This window comes from Epargyreus clarus, unplaced genomic scaffold, assembly GCF_041222505.1.
Source record: "Epargyreus clarus isolate Ecla_fem2 unplaced genomic scaffold, WU_Ecla_fem_2.2 ptg000001l, whole genome shotgun sequence".
Lineage (NCBI taxonomy): Eukaryota > Metazoa > Arthropoda > Insecta > Lepidoptera > Hesperiidae > Epargyreus > Epargyreus clarus.
In genome coordinates this window covers 15,108,766-15,136,041 of record NW_027332209.1, presented here as the reverse complement: position 1 = coordinate 15,136,041, position 27,276 = coordinate 15,108,766, and the positions used below count along the sequence as shown (strand labels likewise).

The following is a 27,276-nucleotide window of genomic DNA, read 5'->3' as shown; positions in this document are numbered from 1 at the left end:
TGTTATTTGTCAATACAAATAATAAGTTTTAATGTTATTATTACGGATTCGTTATTAAGTTACATCATCATCATCATCATTTCAGCCTTTATTATTCCACTGCTGGACATAGGCCTGCCCTAAGGTGTGCCACAGCACTCGGTCCTCCGCTGCTCTCATCCAGCCACTACCACCAGCCCACGTAAGGTCGTCGGTCCAGCGTGCCGGAGGGCGTCCTACGCTCCGTCTGCCGATGTTGTGTTACATATAATAATTGTTAAAGTTAATTGGTGTGATATAGATAAGTTTATATTAAAAATATTTTTTTTTGCTTTTACGCTTTTTATTAACTTTAATTAAATCTTAGGTATTTTTTTTATTTCATTTGGCAATGTTTACACAGTCAACTGTCAAAATTGTCAGTACCTACACAATTTTATTTCTTGACTTTTCTTTCTTTCAAAAATAATGAACATGGCGCTCAACTTGGTTGTCAAAGTTCATCCCGTAGTTTTGTTTCAAATCGTTGATGCTTACGAGCGGCGTAATGCAGATTCACATCGAGTTATCGGAACCTTGCTTGGTAAATATAAACTTCAGCGATTCGTGCTATCTAAACAAAAATTGTGTGCCGACGTCATTCACATAACCTGTACGATACTTGTTTTGATCATGTTTATGGTCAAAAACTTATTAGGATGTACAGGCACACGTTTGATCTGGTACTGTAACAACAGGAGTTTGTAAGGTACTGATCTTGTGGTGTATACATTTGAATTGGTATGCAGGGACGTCGGACAAGGGTGTGGTGGAGGTGACGAACTGTTTCTGCGTGCCGCACAAGGAGCACGCCGACCAAGTGGAGGCCGAGCTCAACTATGCCATGGATGTGTACGAGCTGAACCGTCGTGTCAACGCCTCGGAGAACATTGTTGGTGAGTACAATACTATGTTATGTAAATACTATTACCACCTTTCTAAAGATATTTATTATTTGATATTGCTGCATATTCTATTTGTGTATGGAACAATAGCGAAGGAAATAATTATTAGTATTAATATATTAACTATAATGGGAGGAAATATGCCCTTATTTATTATCTTTTTTATTACCTACCTTATTTTTATGAATTGGTATAATGTAAAAAAGCTTAAAATCACATAGTCCTGACTTCACAATTGATGTACGCAGTTGATTCTACATATCGAGCATTGTCAGTAGTTTAATTTGTGTTGTTAGCCATTTAATAGCTTAGATATCTGTACTTATCTATGTTTCAATTGACCAAATTGCATTGCAGGTTGGTGGGCGACAGGCAACGAGGTGACCAACCACTCGTCGGTGATCCACGAGTACTACGCGCGCGAGTGCCGCTCGCCGGTGCACGTGACGCTGGACACGTCGCTGGCGGGCGCGCGCATGGGGCTGCGCGCCTACGTGTGCGTGGCGCTCGGCGTGCCGCGCGGCAAGCAGGGCTGCATGTTCACTCCCATTGATGTCTCGCTCACCTGCTATGAACCCGAGGTACTCGCTATATACATTTATACCAGCTTAGGTATGGGGAATGCAAATCAAAATTGTTGGAGTTCTTGCAAAACTTAACATATGATGAGACTGAGTCATTTATTTCTAATTACTAAATATGAGACTACATTCACCCACATCCACACACAAACACACACACACACACTCTTACAACATACTCAAAACACATTCACCACATCTGCATTGAACTTTGTCATAGATTTAAGATGCATTTAACTTTAATCCCTTTAATTGTATTTTTGTAATAGTTTTTGTAAATCTGTATATTCTTAATTTTATTTTTGTATTTCAAGGTGGGCGTAAATAGTGGCGACACACTTTATACTATTGTCGCTGTGTACGACAATATCATTTGTTAAACTGTTTTTGCTTCGAAATCAATCTTTAAACCCTTTAAATCTTTATTTCTTACTTTATTCTTGCTACCACTAGAATGCTTTTTACTATTAGAATTAATGTAAAAATTTGTTGATGAATATGAATTTGCATTAAGGAACATTATTTGTTGGGTTTCAGATTGTAGGCTTACAATTGTGTCAGAAGACCATGGGCCCTGGAGGTCGGTCGAGGCAGGTGCAGCCAATGATGGATCTCGCTCAAGTTGCAGAGGCAGCGTCAAAGCTAGCTTCTATGTTGGATCAGGTATGTTGCCTTAGTTACTATTGGTTCTTAAAATATACTTTGTAAATTGGTGTAAACAACTTAGACATATCTGACTTTGGTGGTATGGCTGATATATGGCTTTGTATGTGAGCCTTACAGGACTATGAACATGTCTTGTACAGAGCCAGCTCCATTGTATTTTAGTGATGGTATTCATATATACTCAAGTTGAGCCATAGGTTTCATTTAAGAAGCATTGTTTATATTGAAGAAACTTATTTCAAATATTTTACCTACTAAGAAGGTAGGCAACATGGAAAAGGATAACAATGTATTTTCCCTAATAAACATAGAATAAATTTCGATCATGCTGTTGCACATGTCATGGATTACTCTCACATGGTGTTGATTTAAATCACTGTATGAAATATACTTAATTTCTTGTGGCTCATGATTATCTCAGATAAAAGTAGTTCAACATAAAGTGGAATAAACATCAGTCACATGAATGAGATTGGCAAGCGGCAGGGAGTCAGGTCGCCCGAATGGTTGCAGGGAGACAGACTTTTCCGAGGCGATCCAGCGTAGTCCTCGGGGGTAGCGGCGCATCTGTGGCCGACCTCAGGTAGGAATATCTAATCCTATCTGGGGTCGATAACAGATGTCCGAGGGCGGCAGCAGCCACTCACCATCAGGGGGACTGCATGCTCGTCTGCTACTCCTATATTACAAAAGGAAAGTATCCAGTGACGGATATGTTTGTAAAGGTGGTGTCGTACGTGGAGGAGGTGCTGGCGGAGCGCGCGGCGCCGCACTGCGCGGCGGGGCGCGCGCTGCTGGCGCTGGTGCACGCCGCGCCCGCGCTCGCCGCCGACAGCTTCGCGGACTCCTTCGCCTCCAGCGTCAAGGATCTGCTCATGGTACGCTCGCGCCCTGTGCCCTTTAGTATTCCCATTTATTCAGTGAATATTAGCGATTCCCTATTGTACTTTACATATGACTAGCTTGAAGTGTAACTTTAGTGGTAAAACCTATTGTGATTCAAAACTGCTGTACTCCTCTCAGATTCCTATCTGGACGCATGGACGGCAGGAGCCACATGCTATTAAATGGACTGCGCGCTTATTTTCTACTTTAATATTTAAAAATATAAATATATTCTTAGTACGATCGATAAGTGACGATAATTGATAGTAAACTCTTTAGGCCGCGTTGCGGAAGGTACACAATAGACCTAAAAGAGTGGCATCTTATAATGTGTGGTGTTGCAGGTGGTGACGCTGGCGCAGCTCATCAAGACGCAACTGCAGCTCAACGAGAAGCTAACGTTGCTCACGTCGCAGTGAACACGCGCCGCCTACTTGTATCGAATGCAACATGGAAAATCTTATTAAGTCTGTACCTATCTGAATAAACCAATACATACATTTTTATATTTTGTGTTTAATTTAATCAATGAATAGAGATCCTTTAAAGTATTATTGATAGATATGTTTTATATTAAAACATATTGTAATACTATACAAATATAGCTATAGTTAAATTAAATATTCGATACTCAGATTCTTAAGTTACACGAGAATCTGAGTAATTGTGGCGATTTGGCGAATAAATTAATAAAATCGTATTTATATTTTACGAAATATATTTATTGTATAAATTGTATGTGATCCGATCATAAGTAGAAGGTACAAAATTTGGCAAATGTTTTTGAAAATATGAATGCAAACTTTTCTTTTGACAAGAAGTCCTTTTTTGTAAAGATAAGTGTTTAGGTGTACGTAGTTTAGAATAGGCACAGGCATACGTATGCCGCTCTGAGTTAGTGCCGGTCAGCCGTCGGCGGGCAGCAGGCGGCGCGCGGCGTGGCAGCGCCACAGCCAGCGCGGCGCGCGCCCGGCGCCGCCCACCACGAAGTCCACTGCGCTGTGCTCCTCCACCGCCGACTCCTGCGGGACACCACGGTCCAAGCTAGTGCTCAAACTTTATAGGCTCGCGACCTCAGAATAATTATGAACTACAGAGCGAGTCTTCTCCGGAAGGAGCAGTGGATCCATTGCAAAACACCATTAACATCACATTTATGACTTTATAAGTTAGCCAATTTTGTTATATTAATACGCTTTTATTTTTTATATCAAATATGATTTTGATGAAAAGTAAATCACGACAGTAAAACTTACCTGCAGGACGAGACCGCCATAGGCGCGCACGTATCTTGTCAACAGCTCGATATTATATTTTTCTCCCACCTCGTCCAGGATGATAAAGGTATATCCTTCGAAGAAATCTGGCAACGCCTGAAAGTGAATTGCGTATTACAGAGAAATATTACGGCGTTCATGTATTTCCGCGAAAAATGTAAGCAAGCAATATTACCTAAGGCACACCGCTATACCTTGCTAGGATCAATGCGCTCTTCCTTGACCGTGGCCGGCGCGTCGTCGCAGTCGGTGCGGTCGCCGTCGTCGTCGGAGTCGAGAGTCACGTGTCCGCGGAAGCGCTCGTCGCGCACGAACGCCACGTCGTCCGAGTCGCTGGACGCGTCCGCCCCGCGCGCCGCGCCGCTCCCCGCCCCGCCCGCCGCCCCGTCTGTCGGGCTAGCCCGCGGGCTTGCGGTCCTGGCTTTCTTTTTGGCATTCAGATGCTTTTCTATTTCATCGTCGGTGTCCTCATCTGAAAGGTCTATTTAGAATACGAAAATATGATTATTTTCGTATTTTCGTGTTTGTAATATTTATTTTAATACTTATAGTAAACGAGTCGGCTACCTCGCTTGTTGGTGGCGGCGGGCGGCGCGGGGTCGTCGAGCGGCTGCGCGGGCAGGCGCTCGGCGGGCAGCGTGGCGAACCACTGCCACGGCAGGCGGCGGCGGCGCGCGGCGCACTGCTCCAGCCACTCCGCCGTGGCCACGCCCACCGCGCTCGACGCCGCGCGCACGGCGCGCAGCTTCGGCGTGTTCGGGAACGCGCACCTGCGGGACCGAACGGCAGAGACTTCTATAGTCTGATTCATAAGTAGTAAAATGTAAACAAACAAATGTCAGTGTCAAAATGAACAAGAAATAAAAACTTTAACAAATTCAACAAAAAACGAAAACTTTACAATTATTCACAATTTAACAAACGCGCTATGTAAACGATAATACATTCGAGTTCAATTACAATCACGAAAATGAATAACATCAGCTACGAAACTTAAAAATGACTGCACAAGAAATGTTCTGGGTTCCGATTGTGTTACCATTATTACATTTTAATTTTCTACCATAAACCTTGCTTTTTATTATTATTACTGTATGGAACGAAATTGAGGTAATATAAATATTAGAAAATGTGAATTGATCTTAATTTTTTTAGATTATTATTTTATTATTGTTGTATTAATTTAATATTGTCAAAAATAAGAATCTACCATTTGAATATGTTCTTGATAGGTCAACACCTTTGTTTACATTTTGGACACCTAATTATGAATCAGACTATAGACTATTTTTTTTTTCATGAACAACTTACACCTAGCATGCAAAAACAAAAATGCGGCAGATGCCCTGTCATATTCTCGGACAATTGATACAAAAAATTTAGTGTTAGCATTTGCTTACTAAATTACGAATTTGCTTATCTATCAAAGTATCCTGCTCACCATTGGTAAAAATGACCTCCGTACAGTAACGCGCGGTGCGAATTGTCGATGACCTAGCGATCTCTGATCGGTTAGAACCCTAAAGCCTGTGGAGGGACTTAGGTTCCCTCTACGTGTTCTACCGGCTTTATAATGGTGAGTGTTCTGAGGAACTGTTCGATCTGGTGCCTATATCACCTTTCTTTCATTGCACCAGTCGCCGATAGATGAGGTTCCATTCACATAAACTTGACCCGTGGCGGGCCTCCTTGCACGGTCATTTAAGCCGCGTACGTGCAAAATGTGGAATGAACTTCTTCCTGAGGTATTCCCTCGGGACTATGACATGGGGTTCTTCAAGAGGGGTGGAAAAGGTACTCTCCTTCAAAGCCGGCGATGCATCGGCGACTTCTCTGGTGTCGGTGGTGGTGGTGTAGCCCGTCTACCTCATCGTTAGGTTAAATTTTTCTATTGAAAAATTTTAAGACAGCCGAAAGTAGCGCGCGTATGGGACGATATATTCGACGGCTCGAGGCGAATCGCCACCGGGAAATATAAAAATGTGTCAGAAAAGCACGAGATATCGGGCAACTGATGCAAAATGTAAATAGGGATGCGGGACGTACACGAGGTGCGTGCAGCGTGGCGTGTAGTCGGCGGCGTAGCGCGCGCCGAGCCGCAGCGCCAGCGCGCGCAGCCCCGCGCGCCGCGCGCCCGCGTAGCCGCTCAGCGCCAGCTCCACGCCGCGCAGCACCGCGCCCTCCGCGCACGCCGGGCCCGCCGAGAGCGAAGCTGCACCCGCTCCTGGGAACCCACATTCATTTGTAACCAACTGACCCGGCAAACGTTGTATTGCCATATAAATAAAAAAATGTTAACGATTGAACAACCCTTGTCACCTGGGGGTATGAAAAATAGTAGCCGATACCTACTGAATATGCATATAAAATTTGGTGAAAATCGGTAAAGCCGTTTCGAAGGAGGACGGTAACTAACGTTGTGGCACGAGAATTTTATATATAAGACTAGCATGATGGACCCGCATGGCGGTGCAGTCACCATGCCAGTCTGACGCGCACAGGATCCCGGGTTCGATCCCCGGTCAAACAGAAATCTAAATGATGAATTTAGGTTTTTAATTCTGGGTCTGGGTGTTTGTGTATTTGTCTCTGTGTGTGTCCATGGCACTCACGATACAGGGAATCCTAGTGTGAGGTTATGAGTGTCAAAAACATAGAAAGCGTGTAGAAAGCTCTGTCACGCGGTTTCACCCACGTTAAAAAGAAATAACGCAGGTGCACCCGCGGGCACAGCTACTTCTAAAATATAAGTAGTCTAAGTTAATCTTTATTATATCAGGTACAGTCAAAATCGGTTCCACCATTTCAGAGATTAGCCAGCCAGAACAAACAGACACAAAAACTGAAGATTTTTTTTTAGTATATGTACTGTATGTATATTCATATGCATGTAGTAAAAAAGCGTTTATTTAAATATTAGAAAAAAGACACTCCACTTTTATTTATATGTATAGATGCACATTTAAATACCGACTAAAGACTTCCTTGAGTTCACCCCACCATTCAAAATTCAATTGATTACGTACTCAAGTGAGTTAAAATTCAGTAGTCAGTAGTTTCGGAGCAAATTGGTCATGACGGACGGGCGAACAGACAGTAGACAGTAGCCCTATTAGGATTTCGTTTTTTGTTCTAATTTTTTTTTAATGAATCATAAAAATAATTACCTGTTTTTTGTTGTTGATCTTGAGATTGTTTCTTTTGGTGAGTTTCTGTGTCCTTCTCGGGACCTCGTGCGGAATCTTTAGGTTTGTCTCTTTCTGTGTGTACACTCGTATCTCTCGTTGATAAAGCCTTCTTATTTTTATTGTTTTGATTGTTATCAATATCTTTATGATTTTTAGTATTGCCTTGTTCACCAGCGTCAAAATTATTTTTTTCTTTGTCTTTTTCAACATATTTTGTTTTATTCAATTCATCTTCCTTATTCTTTTCATTCTTGTGTCTATTTACAACACGGTCTATTTTATCGTGCGGTTTGTCGTCGTCGTCCGTATACATGAGAGTGTCTCGTCGTCTGTCCGCGTGGACACTGTCAGTTTGTTTCTGTCGGCTGGTGCCGGGCGTACTGATTGCTGCCTTAACAAGTTTCGTAGATGACTCCGATACGTTCTTCAGCGCTCGGGAAGTGGCCTGACTGATCTGAGCACCTTTAAAAAAAGAAATGAGATTTTTTCTTTCACTACATATAAATAGGAACAGGTTAATAAAATGAAAAATCATACACACTTATTCATTAATGATCTGACGAATGATAATGATAATGTTAAATAGTAGTTGCATAGATAAGTATATATATATATCACAGCGTTGGAATTGAAGGAAGCCAATAAATGACTTAAACTTAAACTTAAACAAGGTATTTCTGGCAAAAATAAAATAAAAAGTGGAATATTAAAAATCTTACACCAGAATATACAAGGTCTTGCGAGTAAAGAATTAGAACTGGAATTATTTTTAGAAAAATATAAATATGATATAATGTGTATAACTGAACATTGGTTAAGAAATCACGAATTGCTTATACGTTATAAAAATTATATTATAGCCAGTTCATTCAACCGTAAGTCTGCAATTCATGGTGGTACCTTAATATTACTGAGAAATAATATTAAATTTAAAGAACGTTTAGACATTGTGGATCTTTCGGTTGAGCGTTCTATAGAATTGTCTTGTGTTGAGCTGGAGAAACATATTGTGGTTTGCGTATACAGGCCCCCTTGTAATGATAACTATTATTGTTTTGAAACTGTTATGGAGGATGTTTTAAACATAATTTCCAAAAGTAATAAATTAATTATAATATGTGGAGATTTTAATGTAAATATCTTGCACAATAGCTTATTAACAACTAAAATATTGTCTTTATTTAAATCATTTAACTTAAACAATGTTTTTTGTGAACCTACAAGGGTGACAACATCTTCAGCTACATGTATTGACAACATTTTTTGTAATTGTAATATTATAGATAAGTCCATAATAAATTGCATTCAGTCGGATCACAGTGGCCAAAGTGTTCATATTCTCTGTAATAATCACACAGAAAATAAAGTATTTTTGGAATATAGACTAATAACAAAAATGCGTCTAAAAAAGTTTAACCAGCAGCTATTAAATAGTTTAAAATTTTTAAATTATAATAACAATGTCAATAGTGTTTATTCAAATTTCTTTAAAATAATAAATACGGAGTTTAAAAAAATATTTATACTTAAAAAATATCAGAAATCAGTCGGTTTTAAATTCAATGAATGGGCTACTAAGGGTATTCGTATAAGTCGGGAAACTCTTTTTGACTTGTATAATGAAAGGGCCAATAGTCCTAGCCCCAAGCTTAACGAGCATGTTCGAAGGTACTCTAAATTGTTTAAAAGGGTTTGCAAAATTGCTAAGTCAAATTATTATCATAACAAAATAAAATCATCCGATAATAAAATAAAGGCAGTATGGAAAGTAATAAATGCCGAAGCGGGTAAGTCAAATATGTATACTGACGATATAACTCTTAATACTGATAAAGGCATTGTCACATCACATAAGGATGTGGCACAAGAATTTGAATCCTTCTTTACTAATATTCCCATGAAAACTACACAATTTCTAAAGTCTTCGCCTGCTCTTTCTGTAAATTTCCTTAAAGAAAATGTAAAAAGTTGCAGTGATAGATTTATATTTAGACATGTTAATAGCAAAGAAGTAATTAAAGTGTTCAAAGATATAAATATTAAAACTACTGAGGATTTATGGGGAATGTCTATAAAAATTTGTAGTTTTATTATTGAGACTATAGCTCCTTACTTAGCCAAAATTTTTAATTTATGCGTTGATCATGGTTGCTTTCCTGATCTAATGAAACAAAGTAAGGTCATTCCTCTATTTAAGTCTGGTGACAACAAAGATCCTAGTAATTATAGACCAATTTCTGTTTTGCCTGTTTTTAGTAAAATATTTGAAAAACTAATACTTAATCAATTATTAGTACACTTTAATTTTTATAATTTATTCCATAATAAACAGTTCGGCTTCACCAAAGGTAGATCAACCGTTGATGCGGGTGTTGAATTAATGCGAAACATTTTTGACGCTTGGGAAGATGCGCAGGATACTATAGGTGTATTCTGTGATCTTTCTAAGGCATTTGATTGTGTAGAACATAAAACTCTCTTGTTAAAGTTGGAATATTATGGTATACGCGGTACGTCTCTAAAACTGCTTAGGTCTTATCTAGATAATAGAGTACAACGAGTTCAGGTTAAGGGACACAAATCGTTAGGTTCTGGTGTTAAAGTAGGCGTCCCACAAGGCTCTATTTTGGGGCCATTCTTGTTTTTGGTATACATTAATGATCTACCGTATGTAATGCAGGACTTATCAAAGGTTGTGTTGTTTGCTGATGATACTTCCTTAATATTTAAAGTTAAAAGACAATCTAACGACGTGAGCGCTGTCAATAAAGCACTTGACATAATTCACAACTGGTTTAGCGCAAATAATCTTGTATTAAATAATAAAAAGACTAAATGTGTCCGATTTGCTCTGCCTAATGTTAAAAAGCTGACGATGAATGTTACCCTTAACAATGATCACTTAGAATTTGTAGATGAAACAGTTTTCTTAGGGATAAATTTAGATTCTAAACTACAATGGAGCCCTCAGATAGCAAAGTTATGTAGTAGACTTAGTTCGGCAGCCTATGCGGTAAAGAAGATAAGACATCTTACCGATATACCAACCGCTAGGCTTGTTTACTTTAGTTATTTTCATAGCATTATGTCTTACGGTATTCTGCTGTGGGGTAACGCTGCTAGCATAGATGTCATTTTTATACTTCAAAAACGTGCAATTAGAGCCATTTATAGTCTTCGCCCCCGTGAGTCCTTACGAGAACTGTTTAAATCTATAAATATTTTGACAGTGCCTAGTCAATATATTTATGAAAATATCTTATATGCTCGCAAAAATTATTCTTCTTTGGAAAAAAATTATAATAGGCACAGTCATAATACTAGAAATAAAGATAAATTGGCCATACCTCAATTTAGATTAAGCAAGGTGTGTAATTCTTTTATGGGGAACTGTATTCGTTTCTACAATAAAATACCAAAAGACATTATCGATCTATCCGAGAAAAGGTTTAAATCTACTATAAAATTAACTTTATGTAAAAAAGCTTATTATAATGTAAATCAGTACTTAAATGATAAATCCGTATGGTATGACAACTCCAGCTCCAACATCAAAAATTAATTATATGTACCACTATGTAAAATTGTATATTATTTACTCTTTAAAAGATGCAAATATGCACACGTATGGAGTTTCTTGCGCCGCTTCTTCTCCATAGCGAAATACCTTCCGAAGCGGTGGTAGTTTGTTGACTTTCAAAAAGTATTCTATATGAATCAATTTTGAATAAATGAGATTTGAATTTGAATTTGAATTTGAAACGGCTGATAATTCTGTCAGCCATTGAATGGTCGTCATGGTGTAATTTACGCGGAACTCGACGAATTACGAAATCGAAGAAAAAGTGCGAAGAAATATAGTTTCATTCGTAAATGATCTAAAAACTACAATTTTTTAATATTTTTCAAACACAAAAATAGATGACAGAGACCATTTCAATCGTCAAAACTGGTTACATTTTCTTGTCAGGAGTGAGTAATCCTTAGTAACCTATGCGTAGCTCTGTGAAGTGTATTCACGAGTGAAAGAGTATCACGTAGAACTCACTGGTAGTGGTGTGGTCTGTCGCGGCGGGCAGGGGCGCGAGGTGTCGCCGCGCGAACAGCTCGCCGGGGCGGAAGTCGTCCTCGTCGGAGGACGGCGCGTCGGGCAGCAGCAGCCGCGCGCGCGCCGCCTCCGCCTCGTGCACGTGCACGAACGACAGCCCGTACTGCGGTGGAACATAGTTTTTATAATGTAGGAGTAGCAGACCAGCATGCAGACCACCTGATGGTAAGTGGCTCCTGCCGCCCATGGACATCTGCAATCGACCCCAGATAGAATTAGATATTCCTACCTGAGGTCGGTCACAGATGTGCCGCTACCCCTGAGGACTAAGCTAGAACTACTCGAAATAGTATGTCACCCTTACCACACCCTTCAAAACGGAAAACAGCAGCGCCTAACACTGCTGTTATTAGGCAGAAACAGGTGTGGCAGTGGTGTCGCCGGAGTCGAACCACAAAACCACCACCAACCAAATCAACCAAAAAACATATTTTAAATTTATTATATGTTGCATCATCACCCCAACTCCATCTATGATGATAGATACATTGTCAAAAAATAGTAATAGATGGCGTATGTATCGGTAGTTCTTGAGGCTTGACTATAACTCATAAGTATGGTTGAAAATCGTAAAATGAATAAAAATAATGAGTATTTGGTTATCCTTGAAATTCAAACACAGCAGCTCCTAACAGTGCTATTATTAGACTAAAATAGGGGTGGTAATTGTGCTTGTGGAGTTAACCACAGAGGCTCCTACTGTGTTTAATGGAATCTTGTTTGTTGTCACAGGACATGCCATGCTAGATTTTATTTCCAAGGTGGGGTAGCAGACTTTTAATGTCAAAAAATATAAATATATGAAGCTTGAGCGGAGTGGGTGGTGGTGGTGTATAACTTTTTTTTTTCTTTTTGAGGGGTTAACCTTCAAAAGGTACCCGACAATGTGGGAGCGACGCCGGGTTATATGGGAATTTTACCGCACTAAAATCCCCCCCGGTGGCCGTCCTCAGCGCTTGTTGGAGAACTCCGGGATCTCCGACGGAACACAACCGGAGTCCTCGAAGCGCGATGCCAAGATCGGGCTTTGCCCTGGGGGACCATTCGGTCCTCCCACAACATCTGGTGATTACGACGGTATGCGACCACACATATCGCCGTCCTTCCCGGGATAGCTCACTGCACAGTTCGAGCTCCCTCTTTTAGTCGCCTCTTACGACAAGCAAGGGATATCGTAGCCCTATTCTAGTCCCGGAACTACATGGACAGTTTGGTGCATACCTTGCAGTGCTTGTTGTAGGGCTGCGTGCAGACCACGCGCAGGCGGTCTGCGCGGCCGCGCGCGGCGAGCTCAGCGCGCGCGAAGGAGCGCACGCGGTCGGGCGCCGCGCCGCGCCGCGCCTCCGCCGCCGGCTGGAACACGCAGCTCGGCACCAACACCTTCGTACACAGGCATAGATAAGTAACGATATCTCACCGCCTTGTAATTGAAGGAAGCCATTAAATGGCTTAAACGGCTGACAATTCTGTCAGCCATTTCATGGCCGTCATGGTGTAATTTACGTCGAACGATGCCGACATGCGCAGTTAAGACACGAAATCGAAGAAAAAGTGCGGAGAAATATCGTTTTATTCGTAAATAATCTAAAAACTACATTTTTTTTATATTTTTCAAACACGAAAATAGATGACAGTGACAAGTTTTCCTAAAAAAAATCCTTAATCCTTTAATTTTTCACATAACATTACTTCTCAGAATTTGATCCTTATAACCGACACATTGTGGAATGATATAGAGGATGTATTTTTTCAAAATGAACTCGTTCAAATCCCAGCTAAGGAAAAAGATATTTTAATAAACGAATGATACATTTTAAGTTATTATTAAAATCGGCCTCGTAACTCCTCGGCCCTGAAGGTCTATTTGAAAAATTCACCCTATATATTAATTTTATATTATACAGGCACCAAACAAACATGCAATGCAGCAAACTTGAACCTGATTGTATGTGACCCCTGCCAATCATGGACATTGCAGAGCCCTAGTAGGATTCCAACCTGATGAGGTCAACCACAGATGCAGCAACCCCTGAGGTAGCATCAGCTTATTAGTTGTCTATTATCGTATCCCTCAATTCAAAACATACCAGTACGGCTGATGCTCAGCAAAAGTAATAGGTGTGACAGTGATGCCTCCAGAGCCAACTGAAGAGATTTTTCAACAACCATTATTTCATTAAAACTAAGTTAAAGCCCTTATTTCATCCAAAAGGGTAATAAGTCAGATTTACTAACAATACAATCTGAATATGATATAGTTTGATTTAACTACAGACCTGAAATGGATCATTAGGCCTCTCTGACAAGCCAATTAGAACTTCTACTAATGCAGCATTGTGAGCTCCGATCTGTATCGCAGAAATCTGGAAATTTAAATTATTTATTAATGTTATTCCCAACATCTATTATTCCTAAAACATTGAGAGTTTTTCAATGAAATAAAAATAGAACAATAGGTGTAGATATAACAAACTTTTTCTACACTGCAGGATTATAGTTCATATGTTTAATATTTCAGCACTACTCTTACTTTTACAAACATTTCCCAATCTGCTGAATAGTCGTGTCAGGATAATAGGACTGTGTGACAACTGTTAACGAAATTAAAGTGCGCTCTGCATTCTCGCGAGAACGCGAGAAAAGCTCGAGAAACGAGAATGTGTTGCCGATACGAATCGGGATTTTATCGCATTCTAAGCGAGAATGTGGAGCAGGCTTAAATATGTAAAAGACATCAGACAATATGTGATGCACCTCCACAGCACGCTCCAGCTGCAGCACCACAGAGCAGGAGGGCTCCCAGTGGCTGCAAAGCCACTTCTTTTTGCTCACCTCCGGGGATAACAGGTTGTCTGCTCTGTTATCCTGCAATTACAACACAACCGTAGGTTACTTTACTACACCACCAAAATATGTTGTTAATTATGCAATTTAATTATTGATAAATAGTTCCATTTACAGTCTCGTACTCCACAATATTTAATTAAAATCGAAACCTATTATTATTTACATGTAATTCTAGTTGCGATTTCTGATTTACTAAGCATTTAAAACAAGTATATTATTAAATTAACATTTGAAGTTATTTGCCTATAAAAGTATTATCCTAATTCATATGTTTTATTTAAGTAATTTACATTATTATAGTTCTAGTTTTGTGAAACATTTGTAAATGTAATAAGTATTTACCGGGTCCTCACTACTAAAGCTAACAATGTATGCGATTTTTACGCGCGGCATTGTATGCACTTAGGACACGTATTAAATAAATTATTAGTCAAAGTTGTCGCATATTCATTATTAAATAAACATAGTAGTAATCATTGTATATCGCTATTTTCGGAGAAGTTGAAAACTTAAAAAGTTTTGACTTTTGATAACTCTGTTAGTCATAATGTCATAAATGTCAAAATTGTCATGTTCATACATTGTTGCCAGATGCAATGTAATTACAATAGATTTACTGTAATTTTACTTTATTTTCCTGCATTTACTGTATAATGAATTACAATTTTACAGTGTATTTGACTAAAAATACTATATTTCACTTTATGATTCACTGTACTTTCTTGCCCATCTGCTGTAATTTTTTAACCGACTTCATTCATCAGTGCACTGAAATATTACAAATCTTACCTGGCAACAGTGTGTTCATGTCTATTTACCTATAACTTCATGTTCATGTCACAGTGGCATTGGGTATAAAATTGTAAGCGCTGTTACGCGCTATAGTCTATGATCCCATGGCCCCCAGACGTTCCTTATTTTTGAAGTAACGAATTTTAGGGTATAGACACTCCTATATGTGTTTAAGAGTGTGTGCATACTCGCTAGTTTGGCTAGGCGGCCCGTTCACAGCTAGCAGGTAGAAAAGGTAGACAAAAACATAACTTACTTTCGTTAAATTCAAAGCACTGATTTTTATATATGTCACATAGAATATTATTCAAAATAAATATTTCGTATTGACAGACCGTTCCTGTGGGCGGTAATTCCTCCCAGACGCTTTAAACCTCATAAAAAAGAACTGAACTTTTGTTATATTCGAAGTCTTCAACTTTATATATGATGCTTGGGGGACTATTTTAATACCTTTTGTGGACAGCCAGACCAATCCGAAGGGCCAAACATTCTCCCAGACACAATTAAAAATTTTATTAAACCCCAGAAACAATTCTTTTTTTTTTCTTACACAGGGTTTGTTTTCAACAATAAATTATTTAGTTAAATGACGATTTATTATTATCATTTATCATCAATTTAACAAAAGTATGTTTTTGTCTACTTTTTCTACCTGCTAGCTGTGAACGGGCCGCCTAGCCAAACTAGCGAATATGCACACACTCTTAAACACATATAAGAGTGTCTATACCCTAAAATTCGTTATTTCAAAAATAAGGAACGTCTGGGGGGCCTGGGATCTTACTCTACTAGCGGTTGGCCGCCTAGGCGGTTCGTTTCAGCGGCCAGCCGGCTGAAGCGGTTGCTATCGCGGTTGCTACAGCGGTTGACCGTTACGGCGGCCAACAGCGATGAAACCGCGTAGAGCGGTTGGACCGCTCGAGAACGTGTCCAACGTGTTGGCTTCATTAGCGAAATGGACGCCATCGAAGTAGCTTGTCTATTTTTATTACCGAAATCAATTAAAACGAAGGAAATATAAAAAACGATACTGGATTCATCCTTCACTAGAAACACGCATTGAATGTGGTCAGTTTGCTATTGCTGCAATTTGTTTGTTAATTCTTTTGACTATGTTAGAATGAGTGTTTCGTCATTTGAAGAATTACTCAAAGTTTTATATCACGCCATCTAAGGACAAGATACTAAATATAAAAAATATAAACTCTTCGGCGGCACGCCGCAACCTGGACCGCCAGAGCGTATAAACAAGATGGCGGCCTGTCGCGAAGTGAGGCGCGCCTCTCCGTTCAACCGCCGCGGTTGTATATTAATGTCGGTTAAGTGCGTACAATCACAGGCGGTTTCATAATAAACTGTAGAAGCGGCTAACCGCGCGGCTGACCGCGTGGCTAACCGCTAGTGCGTTAAGGCGCTAAATGTAACTTTTTATGTAAAGTACTGACTACTGACCAAAGAGAATAATAACCTATGGCCCTTTTTTTAAATCAGATCCTATTTTTACACGCTTTTTTAACACGCTTTTATTAGCTTGGGTTGTATGTATGTATGTACGTAACAGAATGGAATCTTTGAACTCGATTTCTATCCACTTTGAACGTTCAGTTTAATTCAAATTTTTGAAGAATTATCAAAAACCGATAACAATACACGATTTTAATAATTTTGGACCATTGTCCTTATCAACATCCTCAGGATTAACGATTTTCGAGGCGAAATTGTTAAAGCGCCTGTGAGAAAGTTCATCGCAAGTTACTACATTGCAAATAATTGCTTTTTAGTTTCAATAACTGTTATAGCATGATTTTTAGTTTAGAAAATAATAATGTTATGTCCCTATAACTCAAATGTTCTGAAACATATCTATTACGCCCTCTTGTAGAATGATTTTTAGGATTCCGTACTCAAAGGGTAAAACGAAACCCTCCGCTGTCTGTACATGTGACACTGGCTTTATCTCTTAAACCGTAATAGATAGACACTTGATTTTTTTACAAACGATGCATGATGGTGGTCGCTATAATAAAAAATATTAAAAATTAATGAAATAAATATAGTTTAAAAAACTAAAAAACACGCTTTTATGTTAAAATCAACTAAAAAACAAAAAATACTCTTCAATCTAGGAATCAATAAAGGAACAGTAAATAGTATAATTGTGGAAAAAGTGTGGGGCGCTTTTCTAACCTAATAAATAAATTTTAACCTACCCATTATTGAAGAGCTTTTCATAAGTAAATATAGTTATTATCACTTTTTATTTATGCAAAAAACAGGCCATGCCATCCATTGAGAGCATTAATCGACTCTACTAGATAGGCTAATAGCTTAATTTATTACTGACAAAATTTTATTACTGAGTGCTATGACTGAGTGTTGACTTACTGGAGAATTAAGTTGTTATGTTTACTACAATTATGGAGTATAAGACAGACATATATCTATGCGATGCGGTTGGCTCAATGGAATTCCTGTTTATTTCCGTAATTAATCGTTATAAAATGCAATTTACAATTCGATTCACATGAATTGGTGCGTGCTAAACAGAATCATTTCCTTAGGTTCAATGCACTCACGCTTTGCTAGGGAATATTTCGATTACAATGTCTTTTTGTTAATAAGTTAAACACAGTATGTACGTGTTTTCGATATTTATTTAATAAATTATATTATGTAATACTTATTTATTTACAATACTACGTGATGTTTTAACTTTATTAATTTAATAAAATAAATTAATATAATTACTCTCATAAAGAAAATTGTAAGATAGAAAATCATCTGCAAGTAAATAAATAATAGTAAAAAAACGTAAATTAAATTTTAGTAAATAACATGGTAATGGTAGAATAACATAGCAGTTTGAGACAAAATACATTTTTTAGCTTATTCTAGCTATTTTATTCTATTTAGCTAGACATTTTTCTCTTAGCATAAATTTAACTTACCATCACTACTAACTTAATAATAAATCTTTAGAATGATTTGTGAATTATATACAAAAAATTTAAGATTTTATAGCATCAATGCGGATATCGGATGATCGAAGTTAAAGAACACCTCTGTTTTATTTCGAAGAAAATACTTTAATTGAGTATTTACGCCGGTCCTCCTTTTCTTTGTTCTATGTAAAATGCGCTTTGGTATACTATAAGGACACGCTCTAAGTAGGCACAGTGAAGGAGATCATTGGTATTTAAAATAGTTCGGTTGCATTTCTCAGTCCCTGATAATCTTGTATTTGTGGACTCGAATAATCATGGGCTCTTGCGGCTTGGCGGCCGGCCGCGGCTTCTGCCTGTACGAGTAGCCGCCGTTCTTGTTGGGGCGGGCGTACACGACCACGGGGGCGGGCGCCTCGTAGTCTTCGTAAGCGGGGCTGGAATACTTCGTATACTTCGATTGAGTAGAAGATGATGCGTAGGTGGGTTGCTCGTAGGCGTCCTGTTCGTACGAGAAGGTGTAGTCGGGTTCGGAGGAGGACGCATAAACGTACTGGTCGCGGTAGTCGCGGTGCGGTTGCACGCGTTGCACGGAGCGCTTGTGAGGGGCGAATGTGGAGACCGGCGAGGCGGAGAGCAGGCGCAGCACGGGCACGGGCTGGTGCAGCGGGAAGGCGGCCACGGCCACGGGCTCGTACTCGTCGGCGAACTCGTCCGCGTACACGCCGTACACGCTGCGCCGCTGCAGCGCGTCACGCAGCGGCTCAGCGCCGCACGCGGACAGCCACAGCATTAATATCGGCACCTGAAACGTGCCGATTACAATTATTATTTATTACACCTTATTTTTCATGAATATACTTAGGTGTAAAACAATTTTGTTGCGGACTCTTCCTTGCTTTTATTATGGTTGGCAAGTTCCCTAAATAATTATTTTTGTGTAAATTAGTATAGGTATAACATATGGCTTTTCCTGTAAAGTTAATTGTCAATTGCATGTTAATCTCATGAAAACCGGTGTAATCGTTTCAAAATTAGTCCACTAGCGGCTAGGCGTATTTGACAATATATTGTACATCATATGCATAGATATATTATCCTACTGAATGATCATATGTATACATTTTGCCTATTAAAAATTATGCGCGAACTTAATAACTGTAGTCAAATAAAAATTACAGACGAATATTAATTTAAATTTAATTGTGTATATGTAAATTAAAATAAAGTTAATGCCATCAAAAACAATGCTTGTAAAAAGATCCAAGTCTCGCCATTCAGTTCTTCTACCGTAAAAAGTTTTGAGATCTATGTAAAACCAAGCCGGTAAATGTATGCTGTCCCTACTTAAGGGACCTTCTGTCTTAAGGTATTATCTCACTATCTAACCTAACAACATCTCATGGGACCATACCAATATTAAAAATCTTTTATGTTCTAAATAAATTATCGTGGCAATCGTACTGCAAGTCACATTGTGTTTTCATCTTATCATATCGCATCACACAGGTAACATTAGTACGATTGCCACGTCAATTTATTTAGAACATAAAAGATTTTTAATATTGGTATGGTCCCATGAGATGTTGTTAGGTTAGATAGTGAGATAATACCTTAAGACAGAAGGTCCCTTAAGTAGGGACAGCATACATTTACCGGCTTGGTTTTACATAGATCTCAAAACTTTTTACGGTAGAAGAACTGAATGGCGAGACTTGGATCTTTTTACAAGCATTGTTTTTGATGGCATCTCATTCCTTTTTGTAGATATTTCTACTCTTTTCCTTTAATAATAATAATAATAATAAACGTTTATTGCCATAATAACACAGTTACAGAAAGAATAAATGTACATTTTACAGTAATATTAATATGACAAAAGGAATTCGGCTCAGCATTGCTGTCTCAGAATCAGGGATTCGAGTAGCGCTGTTTTTCAGCCGCTCCTATAATCCCTGTGGTGTTAGGTGGGATAAGAAGATAGTCAGCCGTCAGTGGGGCATCTCCTGGGTTTTAAAATCCAAGCGTGTATGTGTGTGTGTGTGTGTGTGTGAGTGTGTATGTACGTATTTGGAGGTTAAATAATGTGTTTAAACCTTTCCGGTACCTTCTACTAGTTGAATCTCAACAACAGATTTTTTAAAGCCAATTAAATTTTTGTAGTTAGTCTTTGTTGTTATGTAAATAATCTTGCCATTCATCATCACTTTCATTCGAACATGACAATAAATTAAATCTAAAAAAGTTACTATTTTGACAACTGAAATTATTCCCATTATCCTCAGGAAAAAAAACATCTCTACTGATTGTGATTTATTTATTTATTTATTTATTGTGATTTAACGTGTCTTCGTATTAAATAATCGACATCCCTTACTTTCTTCTGAATATCCGACAAAAATCATTGGTAATCTTTCACTGACTTCGTCGGACTCCAGTTTTTGATATAAACCACAGTATTTACTGCTCTTGCTCAAATTCGTTTCAATTTATAATAGACTTCTGACTTCTGAAATGAAATGAAATATTTATTTAATAATGATAACATTCGTTTTAGAGTTCTCGCATTTACAATAATAGTTCTGTTAGCTGTTTCAACCACAACAATTTGTTTAGGGGTATATAGTATCGCCTTCTGATGTAGAATTCCATTTGTTGACAAGAAAATATTGAAAGCTCTATTACAAAATTTCGTCCCACTGTCTGATCTCATACATTTGTTCGACTTGCTAGTTCCCTTTTCAACACTTTATATTTTTGAAATTTCTTAAAGACTCACTCTTATGTTTTAGAAAATAAACATTTATCGTGTCATTCGAGAATAATAGTCGATAAATAATAACATGTACCTTGAACCGTTGAGTGAAGTAGCTTCCATGGGACCACATAAATCTGTATGTACGATCTCCAGTATATCGTTCGTTGGCGTTCAGAGGTTTGGAAATGGTTTCTTACTAGTCGTCATATCCGTCGTAATTTCACATTATCAAGACCAGTCACAATATTCTTTAAAATTCGCATATATTCCGGATTAATATGGGCTAGTCTTCTATGCCAATATTTATTTGACATTGTCAAATTACATATCGGTGATTTGACAAATTGTTTAAATTTATATATACCATTTACGTTGTGGCCAGTTGCGATGATATTATCCATAGAGTTACTAATAGTGCAACCGTTTTTCAAGAAATTAACAGTAAATCCTTTTTCAGTAAGTTTACTCACCGCTAACAAATTCATACTTAAATTATTAGTCTGCACTTGTCTTCTGCATTCAACCTGTAGTTATTTTTAGAATTAATATTTCCAGAGTATATTAATAATACATATTTTCAGCTAGACTATATTTTTATTCACTTCTATTTAAAACTTAGCTCACCGAACAATATCATTTTATATATAACTATTATGTTTGTTTTGTACGAGCAATGGAGCAAATAAAAATACCCTAATTGTGCAATGGACGGTTGTTTAAATTCAACATTAAACTGTGCATTTTCGTTTTTTTATAGCTATCAATTTTTTAGGGAGGTAAGTCGGTATTTGCTGTTGTACCGAGCCACTAGGAGCTGATATTTTTGGTGATCATGGCAATAATATATTATAAAGTGACTATCTAAGCTCGCTTTATATAACAGTTTCTTATTTCGAATAATTTGAAACGAACTTAACTAAATTTATGTAATATTACTTATCAAATATTACGTAAGTTTAAAACATTATTTTTTGTTTGTGTAGATATTGGTTTGTCTTTAAGGCCATTTGGTAGATTTAGGTCTAAAACAGATAGGGCAAAAGGAATTGTGTAATAAGGGTAATCCGTTTAGAAGTTATTAGGGATTTTCCATTGTGAACATTGTAAATTTGTATATGTAAGCTTATTATTTTCATACAGACATTTATTTAAGCGCAATAAGGCCGAAATTTGCACATTTGTTTCCTTGGAAACAAACTTATTATTATTTTATAATACGGTGACAGTTGCTTTACCTCACGACAGTTATTGTATTTTGTGTATGTTACCGTTAGATTGTAGAATACGTTTGCATACACATTAACTAGGCAGTCTTAAGATTAGCTAGAAAATATGCAGATTAACTATGTAGTTAAAATTCGAAACATCTTTTCAGACTTGTTCTTAGGGCTAAAACACATGCCTTTTTACGACACGACGACGTATCGTGACACATAGCGACATCGTGCCGCAAAGCGATATTGTTTCGTGAAAATATACAATGTTTGTCGTAAATTCATGACACGACGACGCATCATGGCATGCACGGGTCGACGTCAAGGGGTGAAAATTGATACAATCTCGTTTTGTACTTTATCGTCTAAGAGCTGGCAACGTTTTTGAGAGAGAATTTCAGGTAGGCCAGTTTTTAGATATGCTCTCTCTCTCACTCTCCCGGACTTCATACGGGCTATCTGGCTGGCGACAGTGGTTGCGCTCATCAGTGCGCATCGTACCTGTACATGTAAAATATCAATTTTTCAAATCATTTTAAGAAGTTTTTTTTTTTATTATTGTTTTTATTGGACTTTTTGCAGGATGAATCTATTATTGCCAGGCATTTTTAGTGTTGTTTTAATTGTGCCAAGCGCCAATTTTGAATGCAAAAATTTGATGAATTAATGAGCCAAGTTACAATCGGGCCCAATCAAATCCGCCCACATAATTTTGTGGCTGAACTGAAAAATATTAATTTTAAGGAAGCCCTTGTCAATTTTTTTATTGATCATTGGGCTGGTGATGAAATAGCTCCTATTATTGGAAATAAAATAATTTATGTGAACTTCAACAAGTGCTATTCATACCGGGTTGAAAATAATAAAGTAATTAAAACTGTGGAAGATTCATTGACTTGCGAAGAACATGAAGAGGCCGATTCACGAATAATATATCACATTTGTCAAATAAATGTTGATGCCGAAGTTGTGGTACGCTGCTCGGACACAGATATTTTAATAATACTTCTTGGTAACATGGACCATTTGAATGCATCTCTGAAAATCTGGATAAATTTGGGTGTCGGGAATCACGAACGATTTATAAGCGTCAATCAAATATACGAAATTCTTGGGAATTCTTTATCGAAAGCGCTACCGTGCTTTCATGCCCTCACAGGATGCGACTACACACCAGCCTTTTTCCGAAAAGGTAAACTTCGGCCTTTCAAACTGTTAGAGTAATCAGAACAGTATCAGACAGCGTGTCAAAATATTATAACAGATGATGAAGAATTGTTAGAAGAGACCTTTAAGATCTTAGAAAAGTTAATTTGTCATATTTACGGAGTTCGTGATTCTTGGAACGTCAATGCAGTTCGGTTCCAACTGTTCTCAAACACTTACCGGTCCAAAAAATCAGATGACAACTTTGAAAAATATTCCGTAATTTTGACCCATCAAGCCTACCACCATGTAAAGCTGAATTATATCAGCATTTACTACGAGTTCGTTACGTAACAAAGTTCTGGAGGAATGCATATTTAAAATATCCAACATCTTTATCGCCTCAAGCTTCCGGTTGGATCATAAATGACGGAAAATACGATTTTATCTGGTTTGTTGGGGAACAATTACCATCATTAGTTGCCGACATTATAATTAAAGGTAAAAATTAAAAATAAAAGCACTTATAAATTTTTTTACCCGAAATAAGTATAAAATTTTTCATTTTATTGCAGATAATAATTTATTACAAAAAGATGATACCAATTCAAAAGACGATGATGACAATGAAAATGACAGCAGTGATGAAGATGATGACGACGACTATCAAAATGACCCCCTTTTTTTGTGATACAATTATTGATTAAAAAATCGAGATTTTGTAGAAAAATAAATTATTGTTTTGATTCCGTATTAATCCACAGATTAATTTAATAGTTTTCAATCCTTTTTCTGTAATTTATTTGACAACTATTTCTATACCAAGTAAAATGATACCACTCCACTTTTCAATTTTAGATCGATCTGGCCGAAGGTTAACAATCGAATTATTGCTTGGCAAATTAAATTTGTGTTTTTAGTTACTTAAATAACATCATATTAAAATTTCAGCCATACTAAAATAATACGAAAAAAAAATTTTTTGCATTCAAAATTGGCGCTTGGCACAATTAAAACAACACTAAAAATGCCTGGCAATAATAGATTCATCCTGCAAAAATTCCAATAAAAACAATAAAAAAAAAAACTTCTTACTTAAAATGATTTGAAAAATTGATATTTTACCTGTACAGGTACGATGCGCACTGATGAGCGCAACCACTGTCGCCAGCCAGATAGTCCGTATGATGTCCGGGAGAGTGAGAGAGAGAGCATATCTAAAAACTGGCCTACCTGAAATTCTTGTTTTCTCGACGTTGCTAGCTCTCGTACTATTAGGTAATGGACAAGCTAATCTGCGTTTTAACTGATTTAGGCACATTAGCCGTAACATCTAGTTTTTTTCTCATGACATTTGTCAGAAATTCGGAATGTTTTTGATATTATATAACTTTTTAGGGTTCCATACCCAAAGGGTAAAAACGGAACCCTATTTCTAAGCTGTTCGTTTGTCTGTCTGACATAGAGCTCTATTTCTGGAACCTTAATAGATAGAAATTTAAAATTTTTACGGAATATGTATAATGGTGGCCGCTTTAACAATAAGTACTAAAAGTAAAAAGAAAAACTTTCAAATAAAGGAGAGTTGCCATACAAAGACCTTCTTTTTCTTTATGAGGAGGAAATCTTCAAAAGGTACTCGACGACGTGGGAGTGACGCCGGGTTATGTGGGACTTTAGCCGCACTAAAATCCTCCGGTGGCCGTCCTCAAGGTTTGTTGGAGAACTCCGGGATTTCCGACTGAACGTAACAGAAGTCCTTTAAGTGCGATGCCCCGATCGAGCTCTGCCCTGGGAGAACAGTTTTCGTTCCTCCTAAACTATCCGGTGTTCACGACGGTATGCGACTACACATACCGCCGTCCTTCCCGGGGACACTTATTGGACGGTTCGAGCTCCCTCTTGCCACTCCCAACTCCGGAAGCCCCCTTGTAGTCGCTTCTTACGACAGGCACGGGATATCGTAACCCTTTTTTAGTCCAGGAACTACAGAGACAAACAAATAAGGACCTGCTATTTTTTAGCGTTTTTCATTTGAAATGTTCACAATGCATTATATGGCTGCTATAACATCAATTAGTAAAAATAAAAATAAAATAAACAAATATTTTTGTGGTACGGAACCCTCAGTGTACGAGTTCGATTCGCACTTCACCCATTATTTGAATTGAATTTAAATTGAAGTTGGAATTGAAAACGTCTTTTGTCTCGAGAATAAAAACAATTGACGTCGCCTATAATAGTAGGGGAGCCCAAGACGGGATTTCGAGAGTGACTCGAACGCGGCAGATTAAGATATGGGGGATACCTTACATCCTATAGAGTATCTTAAACTATCCATTTGGGGGGTTCAACCAGACTATTAATAAAAAATCGTATTATCTATAGTAGCTTAATTACATGCTGAAAACAATAAATTTATAATCTGATGGTTTGAGGGCGGCGTTAGGGAGTAATAAGGTTGCAAAAAATCTATACCTGGACATACTCGAGTGCGGTAATTTTTTTAATACAAAGGAAATAATGCTAGAAAATATGCACTATCTGATATCGCCATTTATTAGCATGGATCCCTGGAAAGTAATGGTGTACAACAAACTAAAGGAAAAGGCAAATTTTATGGAAAATACATTATTCTTTATATATTCTCATTCTATTTTTTTTTCAAATCGTCAGTATAAAAAATCCCTCCACTAAATCGTCAGATGAAGGGTTATGATAAGTAAAACATCAGCTGGAATTTCCTGTATAATAATCTTACGCCCTCGAGTGTGTCAAGATAACGTTTTTTTTTTGCATTTTCGAAGAGTCACTGACCGTCTTTGGAATCGAATCGTCAGTCTTTCGAATGGGGGACTCATCTGGGGTAACTTCATATCCCCCTTGAAAATCTAATGTGCTGGTTACTGTTTTTTCCATTTTTACCTCTCGTATGGCTGTCCCCCTATGCAAACCAGCAGATAAACATATTTCCGGCATCAGAGATATATACTATATCACTAACCTGCCGCGCCTTGAGTATGTCTGACTCTGCTTTTTACATATTTCGAATCATCTAGAAACTATTCCCACGGTGAATCGAAAAATATCACACAACCTTTTCTTCACTCTAACGTGTAATCTACACAATCGTATACGTCCTATTGACGCTCGAGTTTCTACCCATTTAACATCATGGGCTCCCCTACTACTCGTACATTTCGCGGACAGAAACACAGATTCATTAACTGCAAATGTAACTTTGTAATCCTATATAACTTATATAGGATACAAAGTTATTTAATGTAGTTGGTGTATCTAGATAACTGGACAGAAATTGCAAAATATTTTAGTTTTTCCATGAGTTATATACTAAACACTAATTGTATTCTCAATTTCAACCTTCTATGTCTGCTGGAAGTGCCTTAAACTTTTGATGATCGGTCAGTCAGTGAGTGAGTGACAAAATTACGAACTTTAACTACTTGTAATTCTTAAACTATTGGTTCAAATTGAATGAAATTTGAAATGTACCGTGTCTATACAATGCTTGCTTGGCTCCTGAAAATTCAGGCTTCTAGCTTCATATGCAACGAAGTTACAGGGGGTCAAAAATGGGCCGAATTGCTTCGGGAAAAGTATGGTACGGCCGTGCCGCTTCTTTTGGCTCCAGATATGTGATAACAGATAGTTGTTATATTATTTGTTCAATTTTAGACTTTATCAAAATCGATATAACAAGTATTTCCTTAGCGGTGCAAGTATTTTCTTTTATTTTCAGTTACTTTTAATAGTAAAGTACTTGTTGCAACCAAAAATTAAAGGACCGTACATCTATTTAAAAGTTGAACATCGGGGACCGAATTTAAAATATAATCGTTTCCGGGGAGGTGGAGTGATATTTTAATAACAATGTACTTACAATGTAATCCATGTCAGAGGTGGGTGCGGGCGGCGCGTCGTGGTC

The 27,276-nt window shown here is 37.8% G+C and overlaps 3 protein-coding genes and 1 long non-coding RNA gene across 5 annotated transcripts; 1 reads left to right on the top strand and 3 right to left on the bottom strand.

The window, feature by feature from the left end:
* Window positions 1-401: 401 nt before the first annotated feature.
* Window positions 402-3,561, top strand: eIF3f1 (eukaryotic translation initiation factor 3 subunit f1). Its single transcript, XM_073092854.1, has 6 exons — window positions 402-562; window positions 768-914; window positions 1,281-1,504; window positions 2,042-2,167; window positions 2,896-3,048; window positions 3,400-3,561. Exons 1-6 carry the CDS (start codon window positions 448-450, stop codon window positions 3,472-3,474), a joined length of 840 nt encoding a protein of 279 aa, XP_072948955.1. The 5' UTR covers window positions 402-447; the 3' UTR covers window positions 3,475-3,561.
* A 194-nt stretch (window positions 3,562-3,755) lies between these two features.
* XRCC1 (DNA repair protein XRCC1) lies at window positions 3,756-15,029 on the bottom strand. Of its 2 annotated transcripts, XM_073092830.1 has the most exons (11): window positions 14,818-15,029; window positions 14,383-14,493; window positions 13,905-13,991; window positions 12,850-13,008; window positions 11,569-11,731; window positions 7,500-7,982; window positions 6,379-6,556; window positions 4,900-5,102; window positions 4,527-4,813; window positions 4,312-4,428; window positions 3,756-4,077 (listed from the first exon to the last, which is right to left on the bottom strand). In XM_073092830.1, the coding sequence occupies exons 1-11, from the start codon at window positions 14,866-14,868 to the stop codon at window positions 3,961-3,963; spliced, it is 1,956 nt and encodes a 651-aa protein (XP_072948931.1). In that variant the 5' UTR covers window positions 14,869-15,029; the 3' UTR covers window positions 3,756-3,960. The 2 variants fall into 2 exon arrangements, with proteins under 2 accessions (XP_072948931.1, XP_072948942.1); XM_073092841.1 differs by lacking the exon at window positions 3,756-4,077 and having other exon boundaries at window positions 4,508-4,813.
* A 2,683-nt stretch (window positions 15,030-17,712) lies between these two features.
* On the bottom strand, window positions 17,713-27,276 carry LOC140757237 (uncharacterized). Its single transcript, XM_073092789.1, has 2 exons — window positions 27,232-27,276; window positions 17,713-19,017 (listed from the first exon to the last, which is right to left on the bottom strand). Exons 1-2 carry the CDS (start codon window positions 27,241-27,243, stop codon window positions 18,490-18,492), a joined length of 540 nt encoding a protein of 179 aa, XP_072948890.1. The 5' UTR covers window positions 27,244-27,276; the 3' UTR covers window positions 17,713-18,489.
* LOC140757243 (uncharacterized) lies at window positions 19,439-21,184 on the bottom strand. Its single transcript, XR_012103951.1, has 3 exons — window positions 21,062-21,184; window positions 20,309-20,721; window positions 19,439-19,996 (listed from the first exon to the last, which is right to left on the bottom strand). It is a non-coding gene; the product is annotated as an uncharacterized LOC140757243 (long non-coding RNA).

Excerpts from the sequence above, each read along its gene's own strand:
- XRCC1 (XM_073092830.1), bottom strand. The coding sequence starts at position 14,868 with ATGCCGCGCGTAAAAATCGCATACATTGTTAGCTTTAGTAGTGAGGAC. Across the intron at positions 5,103-6,378 it reads CCACGCTGCACGCACCTCGT|GTGCGCGTTCCCGAACACGC; the intron begins GTACGTCCCGCA and ends TCGGTCCCGCAG. Across the intron at positions 4,429-4,526 it reads AGCGCATTGATCCTAGCAAG|GCGTTGCCAGATTTCTTCGA; the intron begins GTATAGCGGTGT and ends ATTCACTTTCAG.
- eIF3f1 (XM_073092854.1), top strand. The coding sequence starts at position 448 with ATGAACATGGCGCTCAACTTGGTTGTCAAAGTTCATCCCGTAGTTTTG. Across the intron at positions 915-1,280 it reads CGCCTCGGAGAACATTGTTG|GTTGGTGGGCGACAGGCAAC; the intron begins GTGAGTACAATA and ends ATTGCATTGCAG. Across the intron at positions 3,049-3,399 it reads GCGTCAAGGATCTGCTCATG|GTGGTGACGCTGGCGCAGCT; the intron begins GTACGCTCGCGC and ends GTGGTGTTGCAG.